Below are 23,907 nucleotides of genomic sequence, written 5' to 3'. Positions count from 1 at the left end.
CTGAGTTACCACAACTCTCACATCTTTTAGCTACAATTTTTTGTTATTCAGCCAGGTCATCTCTTGATTTTGTTCAAGAAAGGATTTTTAGTAAAAGGCTGTACTGTATAATGCAACTCTCAGATTTGAGGGTGAGGTATGGTATTCTTTAAGGAAATGTGCTCTTAACAATTTCCTTTGTATATACTGTACAGTATATGAATATATTGGCCCAGGTTCCTTATGGTTCTGCACCTATTCTTTGTTAGCTACTGTAGTTGTTAGGTGATTGTCAGATGCCAATTTCTTGGACACCTTTCATTAAAATTTAATGGTATGGAATTGATGAAAATAATAGATTAATAAAGAAAGGTGGTATGGGGGATCCTTGTATCATTAAGGATGAGAGAAGAAACATAGAAAAGAATTCCAGAATTGGCAAGAGAAAGTTTAAAGGACGATGGATAATTGATAATGATTACAGTAATTAATGGTTTATTGAAAATAAAGTAATTGAAAGATGAAAATATTTAGAAGACATACATTATACATAGCTACATTGTATAATATAGGGTGTTTGGAAATGGATTTTATAATTCTGCAGATATATTCCTGGAACATTTCTAGGGCACAATGTCTATATGACAAAATGTTGAAATCCACATACAGTAGTTTCTTAACTACAGCACTTGAAAATGGTTAAGTTAATGACAGTGTGGTTGGAGTGAAACAACCGTAAAGTTTTGTGTAGTTTTATACACGTAACACTACACAATGTGATACAGTTGCATTATTACAGTAAATGTTCAATCCCTCTGCCTCTGTATCACAATGTGTAGCATTATGTGCATAAAATTACAAAATAATTTACAGCTGTTTAACTCCAATCTCACTGTAATTTCCCTAATCTTTTTCAAGTGCTGTAAATAGGAAGCTATGCAGATTTTTACATTTTGTTATATGGACGTTGTGCCTTAGAATTGTTCCAGGAATACACCTCCAGAATTATGAAATGTACTTCTGAACACCCTGTACAGGTATAGTAAAATGGCAGACAGGTATTTGAACATGAGCTTGAAGTATTGTATAGATTTAACACAAAAAGGATGTTCTTAAATTATTCTACAAAGGTGAGTTACATTACCTGAAGCCTGCATATGTGGTTACTAGAATGAAAGGGATAAGAAATGCTGGAGAGAGTGGTCACATTTGGAATGGTATAGAAGGTGCAAGATGTGGGGGAATGGGTAAAAAAGTTGATTTTTCTCGATTTACCCAGCAAGGGGGATACAGCCAGTGGCACCCTAGCCCGGGGCGTAGGGGTTATGAGGAAAATTAGTGGCAGTGCTCGTGGTGGTGAGAGTGAGAAAAAATGACATACTGTATTGTGAGAACTTTTGAAGAAAACGTCAAGATATTGGACTAACTAAGGAGTGGCATTTTGAACTCTGTAAGTTGCACGTTGGTTACCTTAGTATAAAACGGGTTATGCGTATACAATAAATGCTGAACAGAGGGACCTGAATACGTACAGTATTCACTGATTCGCACTTATGCGGGGATCCCAATAACTCTGAGACCCTACTGTACTGTACAGTGGTTTATCTGTTTTTATGGCAAGAAATATGGTTTCTTATCCTTCAGTATCATTTTCCTTAAAGCTATAATGTGTAGTCAGTGTGAAGCAATAAAACTGTCACGGGAAGGAGTCTCCGAACATACATACCCTGACTGTCGTCTGGTGAGGGTGTACTGTTTTATCTTATGCAATACTGTTCTTCATTTAATATTATTTGAATAATAAAATTCATTATACTGTACAAATACAATATTTAGGTGTCACTAAATTCCCATTGTAGGAGAAGACAACAGTCAAAATATACTGTACGTACAGTGCTCTCATTTTGTGTGCTTATCTTCTCTTACAGTGGAATTTCAGTTTTGTGATTTATGTAGGTATTACATAACTTCTTCAACAATTTAGATATGCACATAGTTTTCTTTATACTGTATAGGAGTATGGAGACTTGTGGACGTTGTAGAGATGGGTCCCCTGCGAGGTCTCCCTTTGGTGGAACAAGAACGGACAACTGCGGCTGTATTTGACCTCAAGCAGCGCCTTATCCTCAGTCATTTCCTGAAGAAACATGGAACTGAAACTGGGTTACCAAGGTAAGGAAAATATCCTGTTAGTTGCAGAATTAATATGCTTATTCTGATGTGGTTATCTCCAGGGTAAGTGCAGTACTATGTGGTTACTTGTAAACTTTTACTGTAAAGAAGTAAGTCATTTTCATGGGCATCGTCTGGATCTTTCCCCCCGAGGGGAGGGGGGATACAAAATCCCTTAAATCCTCCTCAGTTAAAGTGGATAGTAGGCCAAGATCCCCCATGTTTGTTTTTAATGTTTCTCGGGGTTGGGTTAGGTTAGGTTTTTATTGTAAAGGGATTTTGTCAAGTGGCTGATGGGCACACCAAAAACTAGTTCCCTGTAGTACTGCATATATTATCAATATGTTAAATAAATGTTAAAATGACTGTAATAATTTTAATATAAAACTTGCAAAAATATTAAAGAGCACAACCTTCTTGATATTTACTCCACTGGAAACGAATGTAAGCCTAGAACAGATTACTGTATTGGCGGACTAGCCTATCAGCTGGTGCACAAGCCAAAATATGTTGTCGTAAGGATTTCGTTAATCGAAGTTTTGTTTGTTAACCGAATTGAAGATCCTTATGGGAGGTAATTCGTTAACCAAAATTTTGTTAACCGAACCGTTCGTTAACCGAGGAACCACTGTATGTATGTTGTGTTGTCAAAGTAAGAGGAACAATTGACCCTGCAATTGTGTGTAAATAAGGCAGAAAGTCAGAGCAACAATCTGGGACTTGGTCACAATTTTCGTGATACCATATGGCTGCAGGGTCTACCATTAGACAATACATTATGCTTCCAATATCTTCCCAGGCGGTAGTACCTCCCTGTTTGGTAGCTGCCTACTACCTTAAGTTTAGCCATGTTGGGCTTATTATTTATTATTTATAGTTGTGCCCCGCTTAACGCTGTTTCACTTAATGCGATTTCTCATATACGCGGTGCCTCGCCAGAACCGAACTTTCACTTAACGCGGTTCATCTACTCATATACGCGGTGAAGTATAATATTTTTTTATTTTTTTGTTTAGCTCATAAAATTCATACAAATTACCCGGCCAGAATATAATTTACATTGCTGGAATTCTTACAATATGATGATCATTTTGAATATAAACATCATAGATTTTGCATTAGACATACAAATTTTAGATATAATGTTTACTCTGAGTAAATATGTTATCTTTTGTGCAAAATATATGACATTTATATTCAAAATATTCCTGGTCTTACAAGGAATCCAGCAATGTCAATTATATTATCCTAACTTTAGTTTGAGGTATTATTTATTACTAAAAAGGTAAATATTCTGGTTTTCCCACACATCTGGTAGGGAGGGTTGGTGGGGGGTGGGGGGGAGGAGGGACCGACCGACCATCTGGCACGGTGTGAAGAATATTTTTTTTTTTTTTTATTAACTGAAGATATTTGTTTTAGCTCATAAAATTCATACAAATTACCTGGCCAGAATATAATTTACATTGCTGGAATTCTTACAATTTGATGATCATTTTGAATATAAACATCATAGATTTTGCATTAGACATACAAATTTTAGATATAATGTTTACTCTGAGTAAATATGTTATCTTTTGTGCAAAATATATGACATTTATATTCAAAATATTCCTGGTCTTACAAGGAATCCAGCAATGTCAATTATATTATCCTAACTTTAGTTTGAGGTATTATTTTTTAAAATCTAGTGGTTTTCCCCAAAAAATTTCTCAGAGAGGGAAGAGCCAGCAGTGTAGCGTGAGAAGAGGGGGAGGGTGTCGAGTCCATTATTTGAATGGACATTAACTTGGCGACTGTATTTCTCTATTTCTCTTAAGTATTAATTGTGTGCATGTACCATCATAAAATTAAGATGTTATTTTTACTAGAACATAGTTGTGTGTCGTCAAAAAGTGGAGTTTGGGGGTCGGGCCAGTCTCTATTGGAATTAATCCCATATGTTCTGTTGTTCACTTAATGCGGTTTTCACTTAACACGGTACCCTGTGGGTTCAATTGACCGCGTTAAGCGGGGTACAACTGCAATTAATTTATTACACCCCAGTGGTTTTCAAGTCTAGTCACAAGGCCATGCGGTCAGACACTGATTCATTGGTACTCGTGTCTTGCAGGACACACTATGACTTATGATATGGAGACAATATTGATATGCTTTGAGGACAATGGGAGTTAGCACCCACCAAAGCATGGGTAGGGTACATGAATTAAATCTAAATTATTACAAATAAGTTGGTGGTGACATATAGTGGTTAGTGACTCCCTGTGGTAGGAGGTCCCTGACAGTGGGACAGTCAAGGCAATAGTGTTGAAGGGTGTTAACATTGGGACAGTTACAGAGTTTACAGGAAGAGAAGTGTGGGTCATCCCCCGCCTCAGATACTTGCCAGATAGGTCTGTATCCTAACCTAATGCGAGCAGAGACAACATTATGTCTGGGGACCATAAGTCCACGTCGACGATACTTGTGTGGATAAGGAAGAAAGTGATCATAGTGTTGGATGGATATATTTTCAGCACATTCACTATCCCTGAGATGGATTGTAGGGAGAAGATTGGCTGAACATATTCTCTTTTGGTAGGTCATGCTGCCTGCTGGGCTTACATTTAGGCCTAAAAGATCCTGATTGGACAGCCATGATTTTGAGAATCAGTTGTTGATTAATCTCAATAGAATGATTTGCAAATAAACATGTCTAATGTTATGCTTCTTTTATGTTTATCTTTGGCTAACTCTCTTTTTAACATTTACTGTGGATTTATTTTAATATTTGAGACAATTAATAATTTTGTTACTTTTTACTTTCAGTACTTGAGTACTTTTTGAATGAGATACTTTTTTGCTTCTGCCTGAGTACATTGATCTTTGAATAGTACTTTTACTTGTACTTGAGTAACATTTTACCAATGTAACAATACTTTTACTTAAGTAACAAAGTCCGGTACTTTTTATAACTCTGCCCTTTCGTTCAATGGGAACTTATTGTATCTATTAACATTTTAAGTAAAAAAGCAACTGGATTTTCTGAAAGTATACCATGAGTATGATTATTTTACATTTACTAATTTATTATGAGCTTAAATGAACCTATCTGTGTTAGTGTAATATGCTGGCTGTTATTTTGAACAGTTGTGCCTCCCAGCTGATATAGATGTCCGAATAATGGATTCCTGTATCTTAATTAGTCCGGTACCTGGGGTTTTTACTGTATATACAATTGGTACTTATGTTGGGCTTTCCCCTCACTTATGGTGCTTGAGGGTAGCAGAGGAATTATCACTGCTTGGATGCCACTGCATAAAGATACATGAAAGGATGGCATGAATACAGATGGATAAAGAGAGAGCACTTCACTTACACCAAACAATGCTCATCCAAGGGCCAAAATGGCTGCTCCCACTGATTCCCAGGCCATGCCTGGTGTGTGATGTATGTTTTCAATTAGCCCAACATTTGGATAAGCAAATATTACCTTCAGATAGCAAAAAAGAGGTGTAAGAATACAATATTCATGTAAGGAAATTTTCGGATAGTGAGGGTTACCTGTACAGAATACTAATGAAATACATAAATAGACCCTGCTGTCATATGGCATCACAAAAATTGTGGTCAAGTCCCAAGTTGCTGATCTGACTTTTTGCCCCATTTACACACAACATACATTTATCATTTCTCACTCTTGATATTTTTTTTTACTTTTTTATTTATTTATGGCTCTTTATTACAGTATTATTATTTTCTTTTATTGTTATTTATTTATATATACAGTGACCCCTCCGTTAATGAACTCAATCCGTTCCAGAAGGTCGTTCGTTAACCGAAAAGTTCGTTAACCGAAACCATTGTTTCAATGGGTTTTTGGGTAATTGGTTCCAGCTCACCGAAAATTTTCTAAATTCAACAAAAATGGTAGAAAAGTTCACTTACTTTGAGGTGTGTATGTAGAAGGCTCCTGGATGATGATGATGATGATGGGATTTAGAATGGGGGTGGAGGAAGAAGAGAAGGCATTGGGGTGGAAGAGAAGTCACCCCATGGCGCCATTTCACCCATAAAATTTTAGCTCTCTTGGTGTAATTCAAGATTATTTTCTTTAAATCAACACTGCACTGCATTATATATTGTCAATATGTAAAATATATTTCAAAATGACCAATAATTTGCTTGGAAACACAGAAAAAAGCATTTAGTTGAAGAGAGTCTCAAGCAAGATGTTACCTCCAGTGAAAACAGAGAGACTAACGCCTGTTTGCTGTGTTAAGAGGCTGGATGCGCGCATTAAACTAGTCACTTTACCTTCAATTATGTTCAATAATTGTTAAAATGACTAAAAAATTGAATATTAAACTTTTAAAATTATTGAATAGTATAAACTTCTTGATATTTACTAAAATAGTAAGGAATTTAAGCCCTAGAACCGATTAATGTATTGGCGGACTGATGCTAAAGCTGGTTGCCCGGTCAGTGCAAGCGAAGACATGTTGAGGTCGGTTCGTAAGAACTTCGTTAACCGAATTGAAGATCCTTATGGAAGGCAGTTCGTTAATCGAAATTACGTTAACCGAGGTGTTCGTTAAACGAGGGGTCACTGTATTTTTATTCATTTTATTACTACTGTAGTTATACTATTATTATTATTGTCATCATCATGATTATTATTATTATTATTATTATTATTTTATTATATTTTTGCCCCCCAGGCCTTGATGTAGGTCATTAAAAATGACCTGTGCCCAGGTGGGCTAATGGGTACTCACCAAATTAAAAGTGAGATTGTATACACCTTCTTGCCAGGCATACATAGTGGAGCAGTTGTAGTATGTTTTACACCTTTGTTTAAAGCTCTTTTGAATGATTGATGCAAGAATAATCACAGGGAACATCACTCCATGCTCTCTGACTGAAGTGGATTCAATGACTGAAGGCATAGTGTTGGGCTTCAAATGCTCAGCTGTTGACAACCTTGCCACATGAGGTTTCTGATGCATGATCTGAATTTTTTGATTGCTCGTTGTGGCAAAAACAATGTTATATCAAAATGGTTCCTTAATTTGTTAAGGTAGTCTTATGGAAATAACTCAAATAAAACCAACATAAATCAGAAACGTTGAATTTCTAACAAACAGGAGATTTCTTCAGAGCATTGTTAATGAGGATGAAAAAGCAGAGAGGTCCCAACCTTATGCCTTAGGGTACATTATTGGTGAGGGACTGAAAGGTGGAGGGATTTATAATGTGCAGTTTCAAAGATGTGCGAGTCATCAACCAGACCAAGGTTACCTCAGTGCCCAGCATAACATTGTAGAGTGGTGTGAAGCTTGGGGAGTCTTTAAGATGAAAGGTGCTTGGTCGTAAATAGTGGAATGGTGCTGAAATTCCATTTTATATTCTAACCTGTTGTAACCGCCCAATGAGCAACTGTGGGATAATGAGACCCTTGCACGTAGGACTCGATTGTTCTTTATTCGGTCAAAACCTGCAGAGTACAAATTACATATGTTACATATGAGATAATTAATTCATTCGTACGTCCCTTCACTATTAACAACTACATATGATATATTTGAGTAGAGTGGGGTGTTAAACCATATAAAAACTTATGTGTTTCGGGTCTAATGTGGGACTTATTAGCTCTCTGACTTGTTAGCTCACTGGACGGCTAGAGACTATCTTCTGAACCCCACAGGGAGTGAGTCAGCCCGAGGCGAGGACCATCTGTTTCACATTTAACACCTCAGCAAAGTTCGTTGTCAACACTCTGTCTCTCTCCTATCTCCCTTTCTCTCTCTCTCTATCCCTCTCTTTCTCTCTCTCTTCTAGTTTATCTTACTGTGGCGGTAACATATCCTACTGTGGTGGTAACACCTGTAATAAAGTGACTCGTGTACAGTAGTTTTCTTCCTCCTGATGGATAGCATGGAAGTTAGCTGAGACTGAAGGGGATAGACACCTGAAATTCCATTATGGCTGAACCATTTGACAGGTGAGGTGTGCACACATGCCAGAGTGACAGTGCAACTTGTTGCAATTTGTAAATGATGCCAGTTTCTGCAAAAGTTCCCTATTCATGGACTTGATTGTGACAGGAGAGCTTGATGATTTCACAAATGAATTCCAGCCACTAAGTTCAAAAGGTGTCCTGGCCCTTAATGAACCCATAGCCTCTGTGAGCATATTATGCTATTTGTTTATTAACAGGTTCAGCCATAAAATGGAATTTAAAAATCAGTCCTCCACTTGTTGGTGCATAGCTAAAGTGATCTTGTTTAAACTACTGTACATCCCAGCATGGTCCGTATAATTTACATGAAAACTGTGTTTCATATTACTGTACCTAATTGTTCTCTTTCATATATGATAAATGTGTGTAGACTTTTAAAGTAATGTGCATGGGAGTCCATGAAAGTTTACCATGCAGTACTGCCTCTTGGTTTACAAGATATTGTAGTTTACTTGTTGTTAATAGGCTGAATAACTTTTGTTTCCAAATTAAAATTATTGATGTGTTTTATAATGCAGGCAGAAGTAGCCATTATTCATCACTGATAATGTACAGTCCCCCAAAAAGTATCGTTAGCCGTGGGGTCCATGAAATTCGAGGCTCCTGAATGATCACAACGAGGGTAAACATAACTCTGAGATAGCACGGTGAACTAGGGTTGAGCAAATCCAAGTATCATGATGGGTTAGGCACCATGAAACACCTGGTGACATGCTGAATCTTAGAACCACAAATGTCTTAATATAGGTAGATGGGGGATTCTGTTGCCTGCAAGTCCTGTGATTTGAAACCTTATTTCAGTATTAAACCAATACAGTTTATATATCAGTAATATGGTATATCCCATGGAGACCAATATACAGTACTGTATTGTATATTGTTGTCACTGGTCACTCTTATATCAAATACTATTTGCTAAGTCACTCTTCATAAATCAGACATATCATGAACAACATGAGTAGGTGTATTGTGAAACTCAGTATGAATGAAACTCCATTAGTACAGTGACATAATGGTAAAATGTCTGTTTTGAGGTCTGTCTCAGTCATGATGTTCTGAGACACTTCCATTTAATGTATATTGCAGTGTTATTGTAATCATCAGTCAGTGGGTTGGTTACATATGCCTTACTTCTACCCAGCATGAGACATACTTTAATATAGTTAATGGATTCCTTGTTTATTGAAGCATCTAGAGTGTCATACAAGGACAAGCCCCCATAATAACCCCATCTCTAGCTGTTGCTGATATGCATTTTGGCTAGTGTCTCAAATTGTCGTGATGGAAACTCTAATAATGCTCTTTGGGGGACTGTACAATAGTGTCTTTAATATTTGATGGTACAATGTTTAATACTTTATTGCATTGATGTGAGTTCTATACAGTACTGAAGAAGGTCTTGTGCATAAACTGTACAATACAGTACTGTACAGTATTTGGTCTTGGTTCTCTTCAGAGAAATTCATGGTCTACCACAATACAGTAATTAGCATCACTTATTACGTTTGATCTGACACGTTTAAATAAATTACTGTACGTATATACAAAACTGTTGTGATAAGTATGGAATTGATGAGTTTTTATATTACAGTACAGTACAGTAGAACAGTACAGTATTAGCAAATAAAAGTCAATAGCTAGACATCAGTCATAGAAATTTGAAGTTAAAACAATACAACATGCATGAACTTATGCATGCTGATTATGGTGTCAGTTATTCTACTGTGTTTCTCTTCCCCTAAGCAGCAAAATTTAATCTTTTTTTCCACCCTCTTCATATTTCTTCTACCACTTCCATTCTTTTGCATGTGCCAGGCTGGAGACTTTAGGCATACGTACTCTCAAGGAGGCGGTGTACATGGTGGACGCTTTTCCCCTTGAGTTTAATGATGATGATCGACTCAATACTCTTCTTCACAGCCTTCCTAGGTGAGTAATTTCCCTCATAGGCTTTGTAATTATGAATAAGTGAGAGGATGAGTGCTGGTTTATATAATTTTGGGGGGAAAAAGAATTTCTATCTGTTTACATATATGAAGCCTTGTATCATTCATGACGAGGGAAGTTCGCTTATTGAATTTTTCTCAAATATTTCATGCACTGACTATCTCCCCACTGTCATATCAGATACTATAGCAATGCTTTAAACATCTAATGCAATAGTTTGCTTGTTAGTTTAGTAATCACATTAGTTAGATAGTAACCCCTTGTTTGCATTAATTAGTAGGAAAGTGTAGAAAGTCAGCAAGCATACATGAGCGGGAGAGCTAGAGAAGGGGAACAAGACAGAAAGGCTTAAGCAAAGAAATTAATAGAATACTGTATGATTAGGGAAATGATATCCCAAGGTAACGTACGTCATCACCCCATGGGGAAATTCCATCAAGACCATCCACTGTAGTGCATTAGTACAGGTTTGTTATTCAAAGTATGTGTCAGATTAATAGCTCTGTACTGTACTATACAGTACAGTATACCTCATATATGCAGCCTGTCTTTCTCATTTAATTTACTATGAATATCTATTGGTTTTCTCTCTACTGTATGTTAACAATATATCTATGATACAGTGGCATACTGTACTTAAATATAAAACTGTAAACTTTAACCACCACAACTACTATAGGCAACATGACTATTGGGAGCACTTTGCATACTATGAGGAATACCATGGCACAAAAATCCAGTATATGCCATAGCTGTCTGCTCTATAACTTAATGTATTTTATGTCAACTCCAGAATTAAAAATATGTTATTGCTTACTTAAATACATTATTACTAATTTTAATTAATTAAAAAATGATTTATTGTAAATATAAAAGCTAGATTTATAACTATTGATGACAACCCAAGATGGTTAGGTAGTACAGTGTAGGAGAACTCTGGACTTGGAATAAGGGCTGGAAAACACAGGCTGCTTGCTTCTTCTATTCACTTCTAGGTCCAAGTGACTTGCACTCGTTATCATGATTTGCCAATACAATTAGGTCACCTAACAGATAGGTAGGTGAACAGCATGCCATCTAGATACCATCTAGAAAAGGAACACAACACCATCAAGGAAGCAGAGGTCACATTACAACAACCCCCCCCCCTACCCCTCCCTCCGGTCAGCTGTATCCGTAGCGTTTGGGCCTCACAGTAACCTGTGACGACTGTTTCAACTGCAGTCCAGGAGACTGAGCAGTCCCCACAGGTACTGTAGCATCCAGAGGAACAGCCGACTTTGCCAGAAAAGACAAAACAGGAAGATCAGGCAGGCCAAGATTTCCAACCCCGGCCTTCCCCTTGAGATCAGCAGAAGCTCTATTAGACAGTGGCAGTTGAGGTTGCAGGTGAAATAGGGCAGCAAAAGGCACTCTCCCCATCGTCCTGTAAGGCCCTCCAGCATCATCAGGCACAGCAGTAACATGCCTGTAACATAAGTGATCGATATGATGTCTGAAAACACAGCCATCCAACAACTGTACAGGACAAGATGTACCCGGACAAGAAGACACCACTCCTGGCAACCATCTCAATCCCCGACCAGTCTGTGGCAGTAAATAGACATACACCGGATCTCCCACCTTGAATGAACGTTGCTGGTTATGTTGATCATACTTCTCTTTCTTACTCTGTTGGAACATTTCACAAGATCCAGATGAGTCCGCATCCACTTTCCAAACAGCATCTCTGCAGGGCTCAGTCCTGCAACATGTGTATCAAGGCTCTCCTCAACCTGGTTCTGCAAACCTGTCTTTTATGTCCTTACTGCCTACTCCACTATGCCATTACTCTTAGGTGACGAAGGCAATGAAGTGATGTGAGTCACCCCAGTTTTCTTACAAAACAAAGCAAAAGCTGTGGAATGAAACAGGTAGCATTATCGATCACCACAGTTTCTGGAATACCATAGCTAGCAAATGTCCATCTACATTTTTCTATCTTCACCTTGGCTGAAGTGGTTGTAGTCTTGTGAATGGTGTGAGCATCAGTTATTAAAAGCCACATAGAACTTTCAAAGGGCCCACAGCAATCCAAGTGAAGATGTCTCCAAGGGTACTGGGGCCCAGGCCAGGGATACAGTTCTGTTGGTGGAGCTTTGTTTTGGTACTCCTGAAAGGTTGAATATGAAGCTGCAGAATCTTCTAGAGCCTTGTCCAGTCCAGGCCACCACAAATATGAAAAATGCAGCTTTTCATATGAGAAGACCCCAAGTGACCTTCATGCAGCTCATCCAGTACCGCACTCCGTCCCTGAGGAGGAATAATAATCCTGCATCTCCATAACAGACATCTATCATGTACACTAAACTCATTTTGTCGGTTTTTGTAAGGTAGAATGTCTGCAGTTCTATCAGCCATATTGTCAGGCCAACCTCAGCATCCATACTCCAGGACAGACGTCATCACAGGGTGCCGCCTTAACGTGTTTTTTGTGACACATGACCAGTGTTGACCATCTCCATCAGATGCACAGTCTCGGGCGGCACATCAGGTAGAGGAAGCTGACTTTGGGCATCACAGTGAGCATGTAATTTGGCAGGGGAATACACAGGTCCGTAATTACAGTATAGGTGGTTAACATCAGAGCCCATCTTTGCACTCTGGGAGAAGCCATCGCTGGAAGTTGCTTATCTTCTCTAAGTAAGCCTAAACAAAGGCTTATGATCTGTGACAAATACAAACAGCCTTCCGTATAAATAAAAATGTCATATCTTCACAGCCAGCAATCAAATTTACATCTTCATGATTAATTTGGGCATAATTATGTTTAGCATCAGTTAGTGACCTTGAGTAAAAGGCCACCTTTCTCTCTACCCCTTGAGCATCTATATGGAATAAAACACATCCTATTCCATAGGGACTTTCATCACATGTCACCATAGACTCTTTCTTCACATCAAAATGGGCTAAACACTTTTATTTTATTATTATTATTTTCTTTATTTTTTATTTTTATATTTTTTTTTTATGGGAATTAGCCCACCTGGGCACAGGTCAAACGACCCACAACGGGGCCTAGAGGGCGAAAAAATAAGAACAGAAAGAAATTAAAAAGGAGAAGAAAAAATTATACTGTGTTAATCTACACCACGAAGATGTTGGAAAACCAGCCTTTTAAAGTGAGACAGATTGTATAAGTATGGAAACACAGAAGAAGGCAGAGCATTCCACAGTTTGTCTGTGTGAGGAAAGAAGGATGTACTATAACGGGTTATTATAATGTGACCGACATCCACAGAGAACCGGTGGGCACCGCGGGCAAGACGTGTGTTACGAGCCCACGGCTTTGCCGGCAGTGCACAGGATGCCAAATCCACCGAACATTGCCCGTTAAAGCACCTGTAAAAGAGAGAGAGTGAAGCAACATTGCAGCGAAGAGAAAGGGAAGAAAGATTATCAACTAAAGGAGGAGAGTTAATTAGACAAAATGCCTTTGATTCCACCCTATCTAACAGTTGGACAGAAGAAGAGCCACCCCAGATATGAGAGCAGTACTCCAAGTTAGGACGAATGAATCCCTTATATACTTGAAGCAACTGCTCAGGAGTGAAGTAGCTACATCATCTGTACAGCATTCCCAGCTTTTGGGAGGCAGCTTTAGCTATGTTGTGGATGTGTGGCTTCCATGATGTATTAGAAGAAATGGTGAGGCCTAGCATATCTATTTTAGAATTTGTCAGAATGGTAGCGTCCTGAAATGTGATTGGTGGGAGATCATCTAATTTGGAAGTGTAATTGGCAAATACACGACTGAATTCACATCCTCTACTGACGGACAATTCCTTGTATGTAGTGTGTGAGCTGAACTTTCTAGTCCTTGCAGCTCGTCACTCAACACTAGTTTCCCAGGGACAGTTCCATGGTCTCCTCCGTCAACCAGCAATCCAGACAACTGTCCTTCATCCTCCAGTTGCACATCACTCATCTAAACTAGGAGGAACACTATGAGTCACATTGAATCATCATAATAATACAAGGGAGCAACTGATTCGCCAGGCAAGAAGATGACTGTAGCAATGCATGTGATGGAGAGTGCGGGAGGGGGTTTTGAGAATTGCAATTAAATGCCAGGTAGCGACGTGTCCTCCTAATATTACGTATTAAGTAATTATTAAATGTTTTAATTGCCTGTATGTTGGCCTGGCGTGTTTTTGCTTGGCATTAACATACCTAGTTATTGCTAGACGTCACATTCTGGACTACAGTATATCACAAAAACTGGTTTTTAGGAAAAAAACGGCTTTATTACTATTGAATTTAACCAAGTTTTTACCTCCCCATTCGGAGATGCTGCACAGATCCGCATTGATAGATGTAATGATATCAGCTCCAGAAACAGATCTAGTTTGAGAGTTAGGGGGAAGGGGAAAATGTGAAGAAGAGTGAAGAGTAGAATCATCAGCATAAAGGTGGATAGAATTAGTCACGGTGTAAAGTAAATCATTGATAAAAAGGAGGAAGAGAGTAGGTGAAAGAACAGAACCCTGTGGGACACCACTATTGGTAGAGAAAAAGCGAGAGGTCGATCCCTCGACAACAACTGCCATGGATTGGTTCTCAAGGAAGCTAGAGATTAGAAAACAAAGTGGGGGAGAGAAACCATGAGAGGGAAGTTTGGAAAGAAAAGACTTGTGCCATATTCTGTCAAATGCTTTGGAGATGTTGAGGGCCACGACGAAAATTTCCCCATAATCCCTAAGAGAGGATGACCAAAGATGGGTGCAGTTGGAGAGCAGATCACCAGTAGATCTCGCCTGGCAAAAACCATACTGGTGATCCAACAAAAAAGAATGGTATTCAAGGTGACGGAGAAAATGGGAGATCAAGATAGTTTCGAAAATCTTAGAGGGGGATGAAGTTAGGGCAATGGGGCGATAGTTAGAGGGATTAGAATGATCACCCTTCTTCGGGATGGGCTGAACCGAGGCATGCTTCCAAGAAGAAGGAAAAGTTTTGGTTTTGAGGCAAAGGCGAAAGAGGCGAGCAAGCACAGAGGCCAGATCTTCAGCACACTCCCTCAGAACATGAGGGGGTATTCCGTCCGGTCCATGCGCCTTACTCACATCCAACCTGTTTAACACTCTAGCAACCCTACGAGTGGAGATTACTGTATAGGAAAGTGAATAGGTTCAGTAGGAGGAGCATGAGTAGGAGGGATAGAGTTGGAATTGTCTAAGGTGGAATTAGAGGAGAAGAAGGTGCCAAAGAGATTGGCTTTGTCTGGGGGAGAGTTGGCTATAGAGTTAGCAGATCAGAAGAGAGTAGGAAAAGAAGGAATGCAGAAGTTGTTACAGATGTTTTTGGTTAAGGACCAGAAGGATTTACTAGAGGAAGAATTTGTCAGGACAGCGGTCTTTCTTATTATAAAATTCCGCTTGGCCCAACGAAGAATAGCCTTACAACGATTCCTAGGAGGAGTGGGTAATAGGAGAAGGAGATAGTTTCATAGCTTGATATGCCCTATCTCTCTCCCTGCATGCAAAAGAGCAGGAGCGATCAAACCATGGTTGTAAAGTGAAAGTTTTGGTAAAAGATGGGATAAATGCACTCATTCCACCCTGTATGACCCCAGCAATGCTGTCAGCACATACCAAGGCGTCCCGAGTGGAAAAGCAACATTCATTTCAAGGAAAGTCGGTGAAGAATTCTCGCAAGGATTGCCAGCTTGCCCTCCGATAGTGCCAGAGTTGAAGTTTAGAAGGGGGTGGGGGAGGTGGTCGTTTCCCAGTTTGATTTAATAGAAATAAGATTGTGATCAGAAGACCCTGATGGAGCAGAAATTGAGTATGAATAGTTGTCTTTGTGCCCAGAGTCTCTCCCAGGGTCTGAATCCCAATCCTCGTTGCCATATACAGTGGTCCCTCGATTAACGAACACAATTGGTTCCACAGAGTCGTTCGTTAACCGAAAATTTTGTTAACTGAATCTATTATTTCAATGGGATATTGGGTAATTGATTCCAAATCACAGAAAAAGTACATATACAAAGTACTGTATACCGGTCATAGAATTAACAAAACATTAAATATAAACTAAATACAGTACTGTACTGTAGAGTATACTGTATAATAATAAATAAAAATCAATAGAATACAGTACTGTATTTTAACTTACTTTGAGGTGTGTATGTCGTATTCCAGGCAGCTTTGTTTACATATCAAACGGCTGATTGTAGAGGCAGTCGATGATGACATGCCATATTCTTTACAGAGTGCATTGGTTCTAATGCCTTCATGTTTCATAATAATTTCTGCACTATATATTATCAATATATTATCAATATGTGAACTACATTTCAGAATGACCAATAATTTTGATGTAAAAATGCAAAAATATTCAAGAGCACAACTTTCTTGATATTTTTTCCACTGGAAACGAATGTAAACATAGAACCAATTACTGTATTGGCGGACTGGCTGATCAGCTGATGCGCACAAGAAAGCGTGTTTCTCGTAAGGCCTTCGTTAATCTAAGTTTTGTTCGTTAATGGTATTGATAATCCTTATGTGAGCTAATTCGTTAACCGAAATTTCTTTAATTAGATCGTTTCTTTAATCGAGGGACCACTGTATAGTATAGCACTACTTTGAATGAGGGCAGAAAACACAGGCTGCTTGCTTCTATTCTCTTGTAAGTCCAAGTGACTTGCAGGACAAAACATAAAGGGAATAAACATTTCTTACTTGGTCTGCAGTACAGGGTGATGAACAGTTCGAACAGTACTCAATAACATGCCAAAGTCACAACAATAACAGCGATGCACAGCAATACAAACGATGCACAGTGATTGATAATACAGTGTTCGGAGCAATATATTTTAGTAAAGCACAGATTGCAATGTTCATAGGCCTTGGTTGGTAGGTGGTGTGGTGGTAGCATACTCCTACAATATACATGATTTCTATATAATAAACCTTGATATGTAGCCCCTCTGGTTACCAAAAAATTAATTTCTGTTTTATGCTGGAAAAGCTAGATAATGATTTCTAAAATCATTTCTAAAATTCAGGTTGGCTGATTCATAGGTAGTATCTTATACAACATCTCCCTTTTAAAGTGGTTTAGTGTCAGACTTGAAAATCCAACGTTGCCACAATATCCGCGTGTGGGCCGGGAGACATATTACACTTGGCATTTATTTTGTAGGTAGGTGAAGAGAAAATGTAAAATAATTTTTTTTTATTTACATGTGGCATTCTAAATGGAATGTGACTCAGAGAGAGGCCTCTGCTGCACAGCAAACATCACTAACAAAATAATTTACATTTACATAATTCTAAATTTATTTTACTATTTATTAAACTCAAATATGTAGATATTTATCACCGAGGCAATTTCTAGGAGTCGGCACTTGACACATGCTGTCGGGTAAGGCGCAAATTTATAAGGTACAGTTTTTCACATACACAGTCTACTATGCAGTCACAATCCTGGTACTATAGTACACAATGTTGTGCTAATACTGAACTCTAAAATAATGACAAATTACATATACAGTATTTACACTATTTACAAGAGTAGTGGGAATTTAAATTTTTTTAAGGACATACTGTATACTGTACAGTATATGAAAGGGTTCCCTTCCTGAGACATTCTTAAGTCAGAAATTTACTTACGTCGGAACATATACACCTATGTGTACTATGTCATAGCCCATGGCCTTTTATACATCTCGAATCACTTAATTTAAGAGAAGAGAAGAAATTGAATGACAAAGTACAGTAAATAAAAATAAATATTAAAGTTTAACACTTACATTGAAACCTGGGGCCAGCTTGTATGTAGAGATGGGCATTTGTATTAGTGACAGGTTTTATTGGGATGATTGAACTGAAACTTTCTTCTTTTCGTCATAAATCTCTGTAGCATCGTAGACATTCAGTAATACAGTACCTCTATGAATCTTGCTGTTCAAATTTAAACAATCCTTCTTCAATAAGCTTGAAACCATCTGCCATGTCTTTTGTAATGAATCCCTTTGGTTCTGGAGTTCACCTTCCTCTACATCCTCTGACAAAATTTACTTCTTCAGTTTAATCAGGACCTCATTGCTTAATTCTTCAGCATGAGAATCAAGCAACTTTGTGACATCATCCTCATGAATATGAAGCTGGAGTTGGTTCCCAAGGTCTACCACTGTCTGTGTCACTTCCCCAACATCATTTTCAAAGCCCTGATATCGTGGACAAACTGTAGGCAGTGTTTTTTCCAAATGCCATTTGCCCTTACCTTGAATCAGTTAAAGTAGCCCCTAGTAGCAACAAAATCTTCCCCATCACTTTCACCACCACGCTTTGCCATCAAGTCAGCGTGCAAGCTTCTCGCTTTTTCCTGAATCAAGGCTAGACTTAGAGGTAGACACTGCCGATTTTGATCTTCCACCAATGTCACTAACAATCTTTCCATTTCAATTAACAATCCACTTCTTTGTTTTGTTATCACAGTTGAGTGCATTGGTGTAGAATCTCTTACATGTTCAAGAATTTTCTCTTTGTCTTTCAAAATTGTTCTGGCCATTGCCCAACTGAGGGCGTTTTGCCTTTTTCAGAACGTTTAAATACATCAACTTTCATTTCCATTGTAATTTTTTTCCTTTTCTTGGATGCACTAACTATCACTTGCATCAGGTTTGCAATTGTGAGCCATGATGAGGGCTGAAAAAGAGAGTTATTAAGCAAAAAACAACAGTTTGCATTATATCACTCATGCTAAGGCGGTGAGGATAAAGCGTACTGATGCTCCCTCTCCCTCAAATTTCGTGATTGGGTTGGACGCATCACTCCCCACGTGCCGCTCTGCCTCCCTTCTACATTGTGCAAACCAGTTCTCTTCCGTAACTGCTACGAACCAGTTGTACTTATGTCGTATTTTTAAAATAATTGACCTCAGTGGATCTCATTAGTATCGACAGGTGTTCATAAGTCGGGGACCCCCTGTAGATATACGCCCTCAACATGGTGTCCCTTACCTTAGCAGACGTTAATCTTTGCCCTAAACCTTGTACAGTAGGGGTATTAAGTGACAGTAGAGATGCCCAATTAGAGCACAGAATCACCATTTTTTCGACTTCCTGCCTGAATTTTTACCAGATACCGTAGCTGAAGATCGCTAAACCGAACAATTGCGGATCGTTAAATAACCAAAGGTGTTAGAAATTTTAAATCACTGAAATATACATACTGTATACAGTACACTACTGTAATGTGATACAGGTGATTAAATTTTATCTCTTGTGCAAAATATATGACGTTTATATTCAGATTATTCGCTGTCTTGCAAGGATTCCAGCAATGCAAATTATTTTCTCCTAACTTTAGTCTGAGATATTATATAAGATAAAAACTGTAAGCCTAAAACTCTGGCTGGGGGAGAGGAAGGGAGCAGGAGGTGAGGTGATATGTTTGACAGTTGGAGCCGAAGGTCTCATGTGTGTTTATTTAACAGTCCTTAAGTGACTAAACATCTCTCTTATATAATGCCAGTGAAATGACCTGGGTGAATATAATTTATATTGCTGGGATTCTTGTAAGATAGTGATTAATTTGAATATAAACAAGCTATAATTTGCACTAGACATAACAATTTTAGTACCATAATCATTTAGTACATGTACAGTACAGGTTTGCACTAAGGTCATTTATTTCTTTTACGTTTCTTTTAGTATGGTGTGTGCATGTAAATGAATGAGAATAAATGAAGAAATTTATGTAAATCTACCCAAAAATACAGTTGAAAAACTTTACATTACTAAAATGTACTGAATTAATGTACTAAAATATTTATCTCTTGTGCAAAATATATGATGTTTATATTCAAATTATTCACTGCAAGGATTCCAGCAATGCAAATTATATTCTCCTAACTTTAGTCTGTGATATTATATAAGATAAAAACTTAAAGCCTATTGTATAACCACTAAACCCTTGGTGGGAGGGGGGAGGAGGGAGGGAGGGGTGACAGTGTGGGGAACAGGTTGTTTGTGTCCTCACTCAGGATGGAATGGAGAAAGGAAACTCACAATGTGCTCTCTGTATACATGTTGTATTGGATGTACAATGCAGCTTGGTGCTGGGAAGGCAGCGTGGTTACAAGCATGATGTAGAGAGAGCTGGTTGGTGAGGGTGCTCAGAGGAGGACAGCTTGTGGGTCGCCATGCTCGCCGGCGGGAGCGAGGACCACCAGGCAGCGGCGGAGGAGGTGGTGTTAGTTGCTGCGGCTGTAGCTAGTAGAAGAGAGAGATCACCACGAGGTCAGGTCTTAAATAGCGGGGGGTAGGCGTGGCTTAGTAGTTGACCTCCGTGATGTATGGCGGCGCTGGTTGACCCAGACCACGAGGCATACAATGGGGAATTCGCGGGGTCGGCTACGCAGCGACAAACAGCGTTTGTAGGGGAGAAATCCACTACAACAGTGACATGTTTGACAGTTAGCGCAGAAGGTCTAGTGAAGTATTTATTTGTTTATTTATGTCCTTTAGATTGAGTTTTTGTATTTTGTTTATAAAATGTCATAGAAGCGACTGGGGAGAATATACTTTACATTGCTGGAATTCTTATAAGATCGTGATTAATTTGAATGTAAACATGCGTTAGTTTGCACTAGACAAAAATTTTAGTAATCATTTTGTACATTATTTTGATTACATGTACAGTACAGCTTTGCCCTTAAGACTGTGTGCATGTAAATGAGTTTCAATAAATGAATAAAGTTACATACTGTATATCGAGCCAAAAATATTAGTTGAAAAACTTTATGTAGACAGAGCTTGGATGGCTACATTTTAGAATGACCAATAATTTTAATATAAAAAATGCACAAATATTAAAGAGCACAATTTTATTGATATTTACTCCACTGGAAACGAATGTAAACATAGAACAGATTACTGAATTGGCAGACTAGCCCATCAGCTGATCAGCTGATCAGCTGATGCTCACAACAAAATGTGTTTGTCGGAAGGATTTTGTTAATAAAAGTTTTGTTCGTTAACCGAATTGAAGATCCTTATGGGAGGTAATTCGTTAACCGAAATTTCATTAATCGAACCGTTCGTTAACCGAGGGACCACTGTATACATATTTTAGTATTTCAAAATGTCTCTCATATTTCGAAATTTTACCAAATACTGTTAGGAAATTTGTAATGTATATTTTGTAACAGCAAAACATTAAAATTATGAGTGATTTCTAATTTGAGGGGAACATTATACAGTGGTCCCTCGGTTAACGAGCACAATACGTTCTAGAAGGTTGCTCGTTAACCGAAACCATTGTTTCAATGGGTTTTGGGTAATTGGTTCCAGCTCACCGAAAATTGCCTAAATTCAACAAAAAAGGTAGAAAAGTACACTTACTTTGAGGTGTGTATGTAGAAGGCTCGTGGATGATGATGATGGGAATTAGAATGGGGGTGGAGAAGGGAGAAGAGAAGGCATTGGGGGTGGAAGAGAAGTCACCCCATGGCGCCATTTCACCCATGAAATTTTAGTTCTCTTGGTGCAATTCAAGATTATTTTCTTTAAATGAACACTGCACTGCATTATATATTGTCAATATGTAAAATAAATTTCAAAATGACCTAAAATTTGCTTGCAAAAACAGAAAAAAGGCGTTTAGTTGAAGAGAGTCTCAAGCAAGATGTTACCTCCACTGAAAAGACACAAAGACTGATGCCTGTATGGTGTGTTGAGAGGCTGGATGCCACGCATAAAACTAGTTTCATTACCTTCAATTATGTTCAAAAATTTTTAAAATGAGTAAAAAATTTAATATTAAACTTTTAAAATTATTGAATAGTATAAACTTCTTGATATTTGCTAAAATGGTAAGGAATTTAAGCCCTAGAACCGATTACTGTATTGGCGGACTAATACTACAGCTGGTGGACCGCCAAATGCAAGCGAAATCATGTTCAGGTTGGCTCGTAAGAAACTCGTTAATCGAGGGATTGCTCGTTAACCGAAGTTAAGAATCTTATGGAAGGCAACTCGTTAACCGAAATCTCGTTAACCGAGGCGCTCATTAACCGAGGGACCACTGTACAGAATAAACTTTGTTTGTGTGTTAAGAGGAGGGTAGGGGAGTGAGGGTCTCAGCTGTACAGCAGGCAAATACGAATACAGTACTGTACAGTACTGTATTTTTGTTTGAGTTAATATATTGGTATTATTTTCATTCATTCCTCACATTATCTGGTACTTCTATACAGTCGGCCCTTCACATACGCGGGTTTAGCATTCACGGATTCGCAAATACGCGGATTGCCCCGCCAGAGGAATATTCTGTACATTGAAGTAATTGAAGTACATTCAAATCGCTCGCCATTCAACTCGCGCGCGGCACCGAACACGGGACACCGCCCGCTCCCGCAACCTCACACACACACGCATAGCTCTCCCTCACTCAGTCAGTCTCGCTGTAACCACGCTTGTGTTGACATCAGCATTGTAGTTGCAAAAATATTACATTTCCGTGAATGTATTATATCAAGCACAGTATGAATATAATATCACTAATATAAGAGTATTTTAACTGAAAACTACTAAAAAAACGAGTAACATCTCTTGAACATCGGAAGGTTAGGTAAAGTCTCTTGTTTTCGTCATGTATTTTATCCTAATTTACATTGAAATACATCACGTTTCAGCAAAAGTAATATTTATTTCTGAGAATATGGAAATGTAATATTTTGCTGAAATGACATACGTATTACAGTGGAAAGTGACGAAAGCAATGACTCGCTTTCTTTCGCTCAAAAGATGTTACCGTAATCGCTTTTCGAATGGTTTTCAGTTAAAAAACTGATGTATTACAATAATATTCTATCCTAATTCACTTGTGATCCAACAGTTTTTTAACTGAAAACCATTCGAAAAGCAATTACGGTAACATCTTTTGAGCGAAAGAAAGCGAAAGTCATTGTTTTCGTCACGATTTTGTCCCACATTCCACTGTAATACTTGCGTCATTTCAGCAAAAATATTTCATTTCTGTGAATGTAGTATATCAAGCACAGTATGAAAATAATATCATTGTAATATAACAGTATTTTAACCGAAAACTATTTAAAAAACGAGTAACATCTCTTGAACATTGGAAGGTTAGGTGAAGTCTTTTGTTTTCGTCATGTATTTTATCCTATTTTACATTAAAATACATCACGTTTCAGCAAAATTACTATTTATTTCCAAGAATATATTCATTCAGGCGCAGTTTAGGTAAAATATACGTGTGATGTAACATTTTTTTAATTGAAAACGATTCGAAAAACACGTACCCTCTAGCCCTGTTCAAGGAGAGGACTGGGAGAAGCTGTTTGGTGCTGCCGATGGCAAGGAAAATGATTTGGATGGATTTTAATGAAAATATTCAGAAATATGGTATCGTAGTATTTATTCAAGTCAATTAGGATAGAATATTATTGTAATACAACAGTAGTGACGATGTGGAGGAGGCGGAGGGATAGAGCGGGGAGGAGGCGGTAGTTACTGGTAAATATTTTTCAACCTAACGAAACTATTACCCGTTTAGAGGTCGACCGCCAATTTTTGCCAAATAATTTGGTCTTAAAAACTCGAACTACACACAGGTATATACGGTAAATAAGGACATGGGGGTTCAGGGATTTTTTAGGGGGCAGCAATAGTACACGGATTTTTAACATTCACGGGTATCTCTGTTACCTAACCCCCGCGAATGTTAAGGGCCGACTGTATATTATTTTAAGAAAACTATGGCTACAGGAGTAAAATACACACAAAAGTTTTT

General features: G+C 38.2%; 1 protein-coding gene across 3 annotated transcripts in view; it reads left to right on the top strand.

The window, feature by feature from the left end:
- LOC121863711 overlaps window positions 1-23,907 on the top strand; it is a 36,326-nt gene that overhangs the window by 11,296 nt on the left and 1,123 nt on the right. For 2 of the 3 annotated variants that reach the window (XM_042362448.1, XM_042362447.1), the window contains exons 3-4: window positions 1,995-2,151; window positions 9,968-10,081. In XM_042362448.1, the coding sequence (XP_042218382.1) occupies window positions 1,995-2,151; window positions 9,968-10,081 (271 nt within the window). The remainder of the gene's footprint in view (window positions 1-1,994; window positions 2,152-9,967; window positions 10,082-23,907) is intronic. The other variant, XM_042362449.1, reaches the window with a different exon arrangement.

This window comes from Homarus americanus, unplaced genomic scaffold (assembly GCF_018991925.1).
Source record: "Homarus americanus isolate GMGI-L3 unplaced genomic scaffold, GMGI_Hamer_2.0 scaffold48354, whole genome shotgun sequence".
Taxonomy (NCBI): domain Eukaryota; kingdom Metazoa; phylum Arthropoda; class Malacostraca; order Decapoda; family Nephropidae; genus Homarus; species Homarus americanus.
This window is presented reverse-complemented; position numbering and strand designations above follow the sequence as displayed.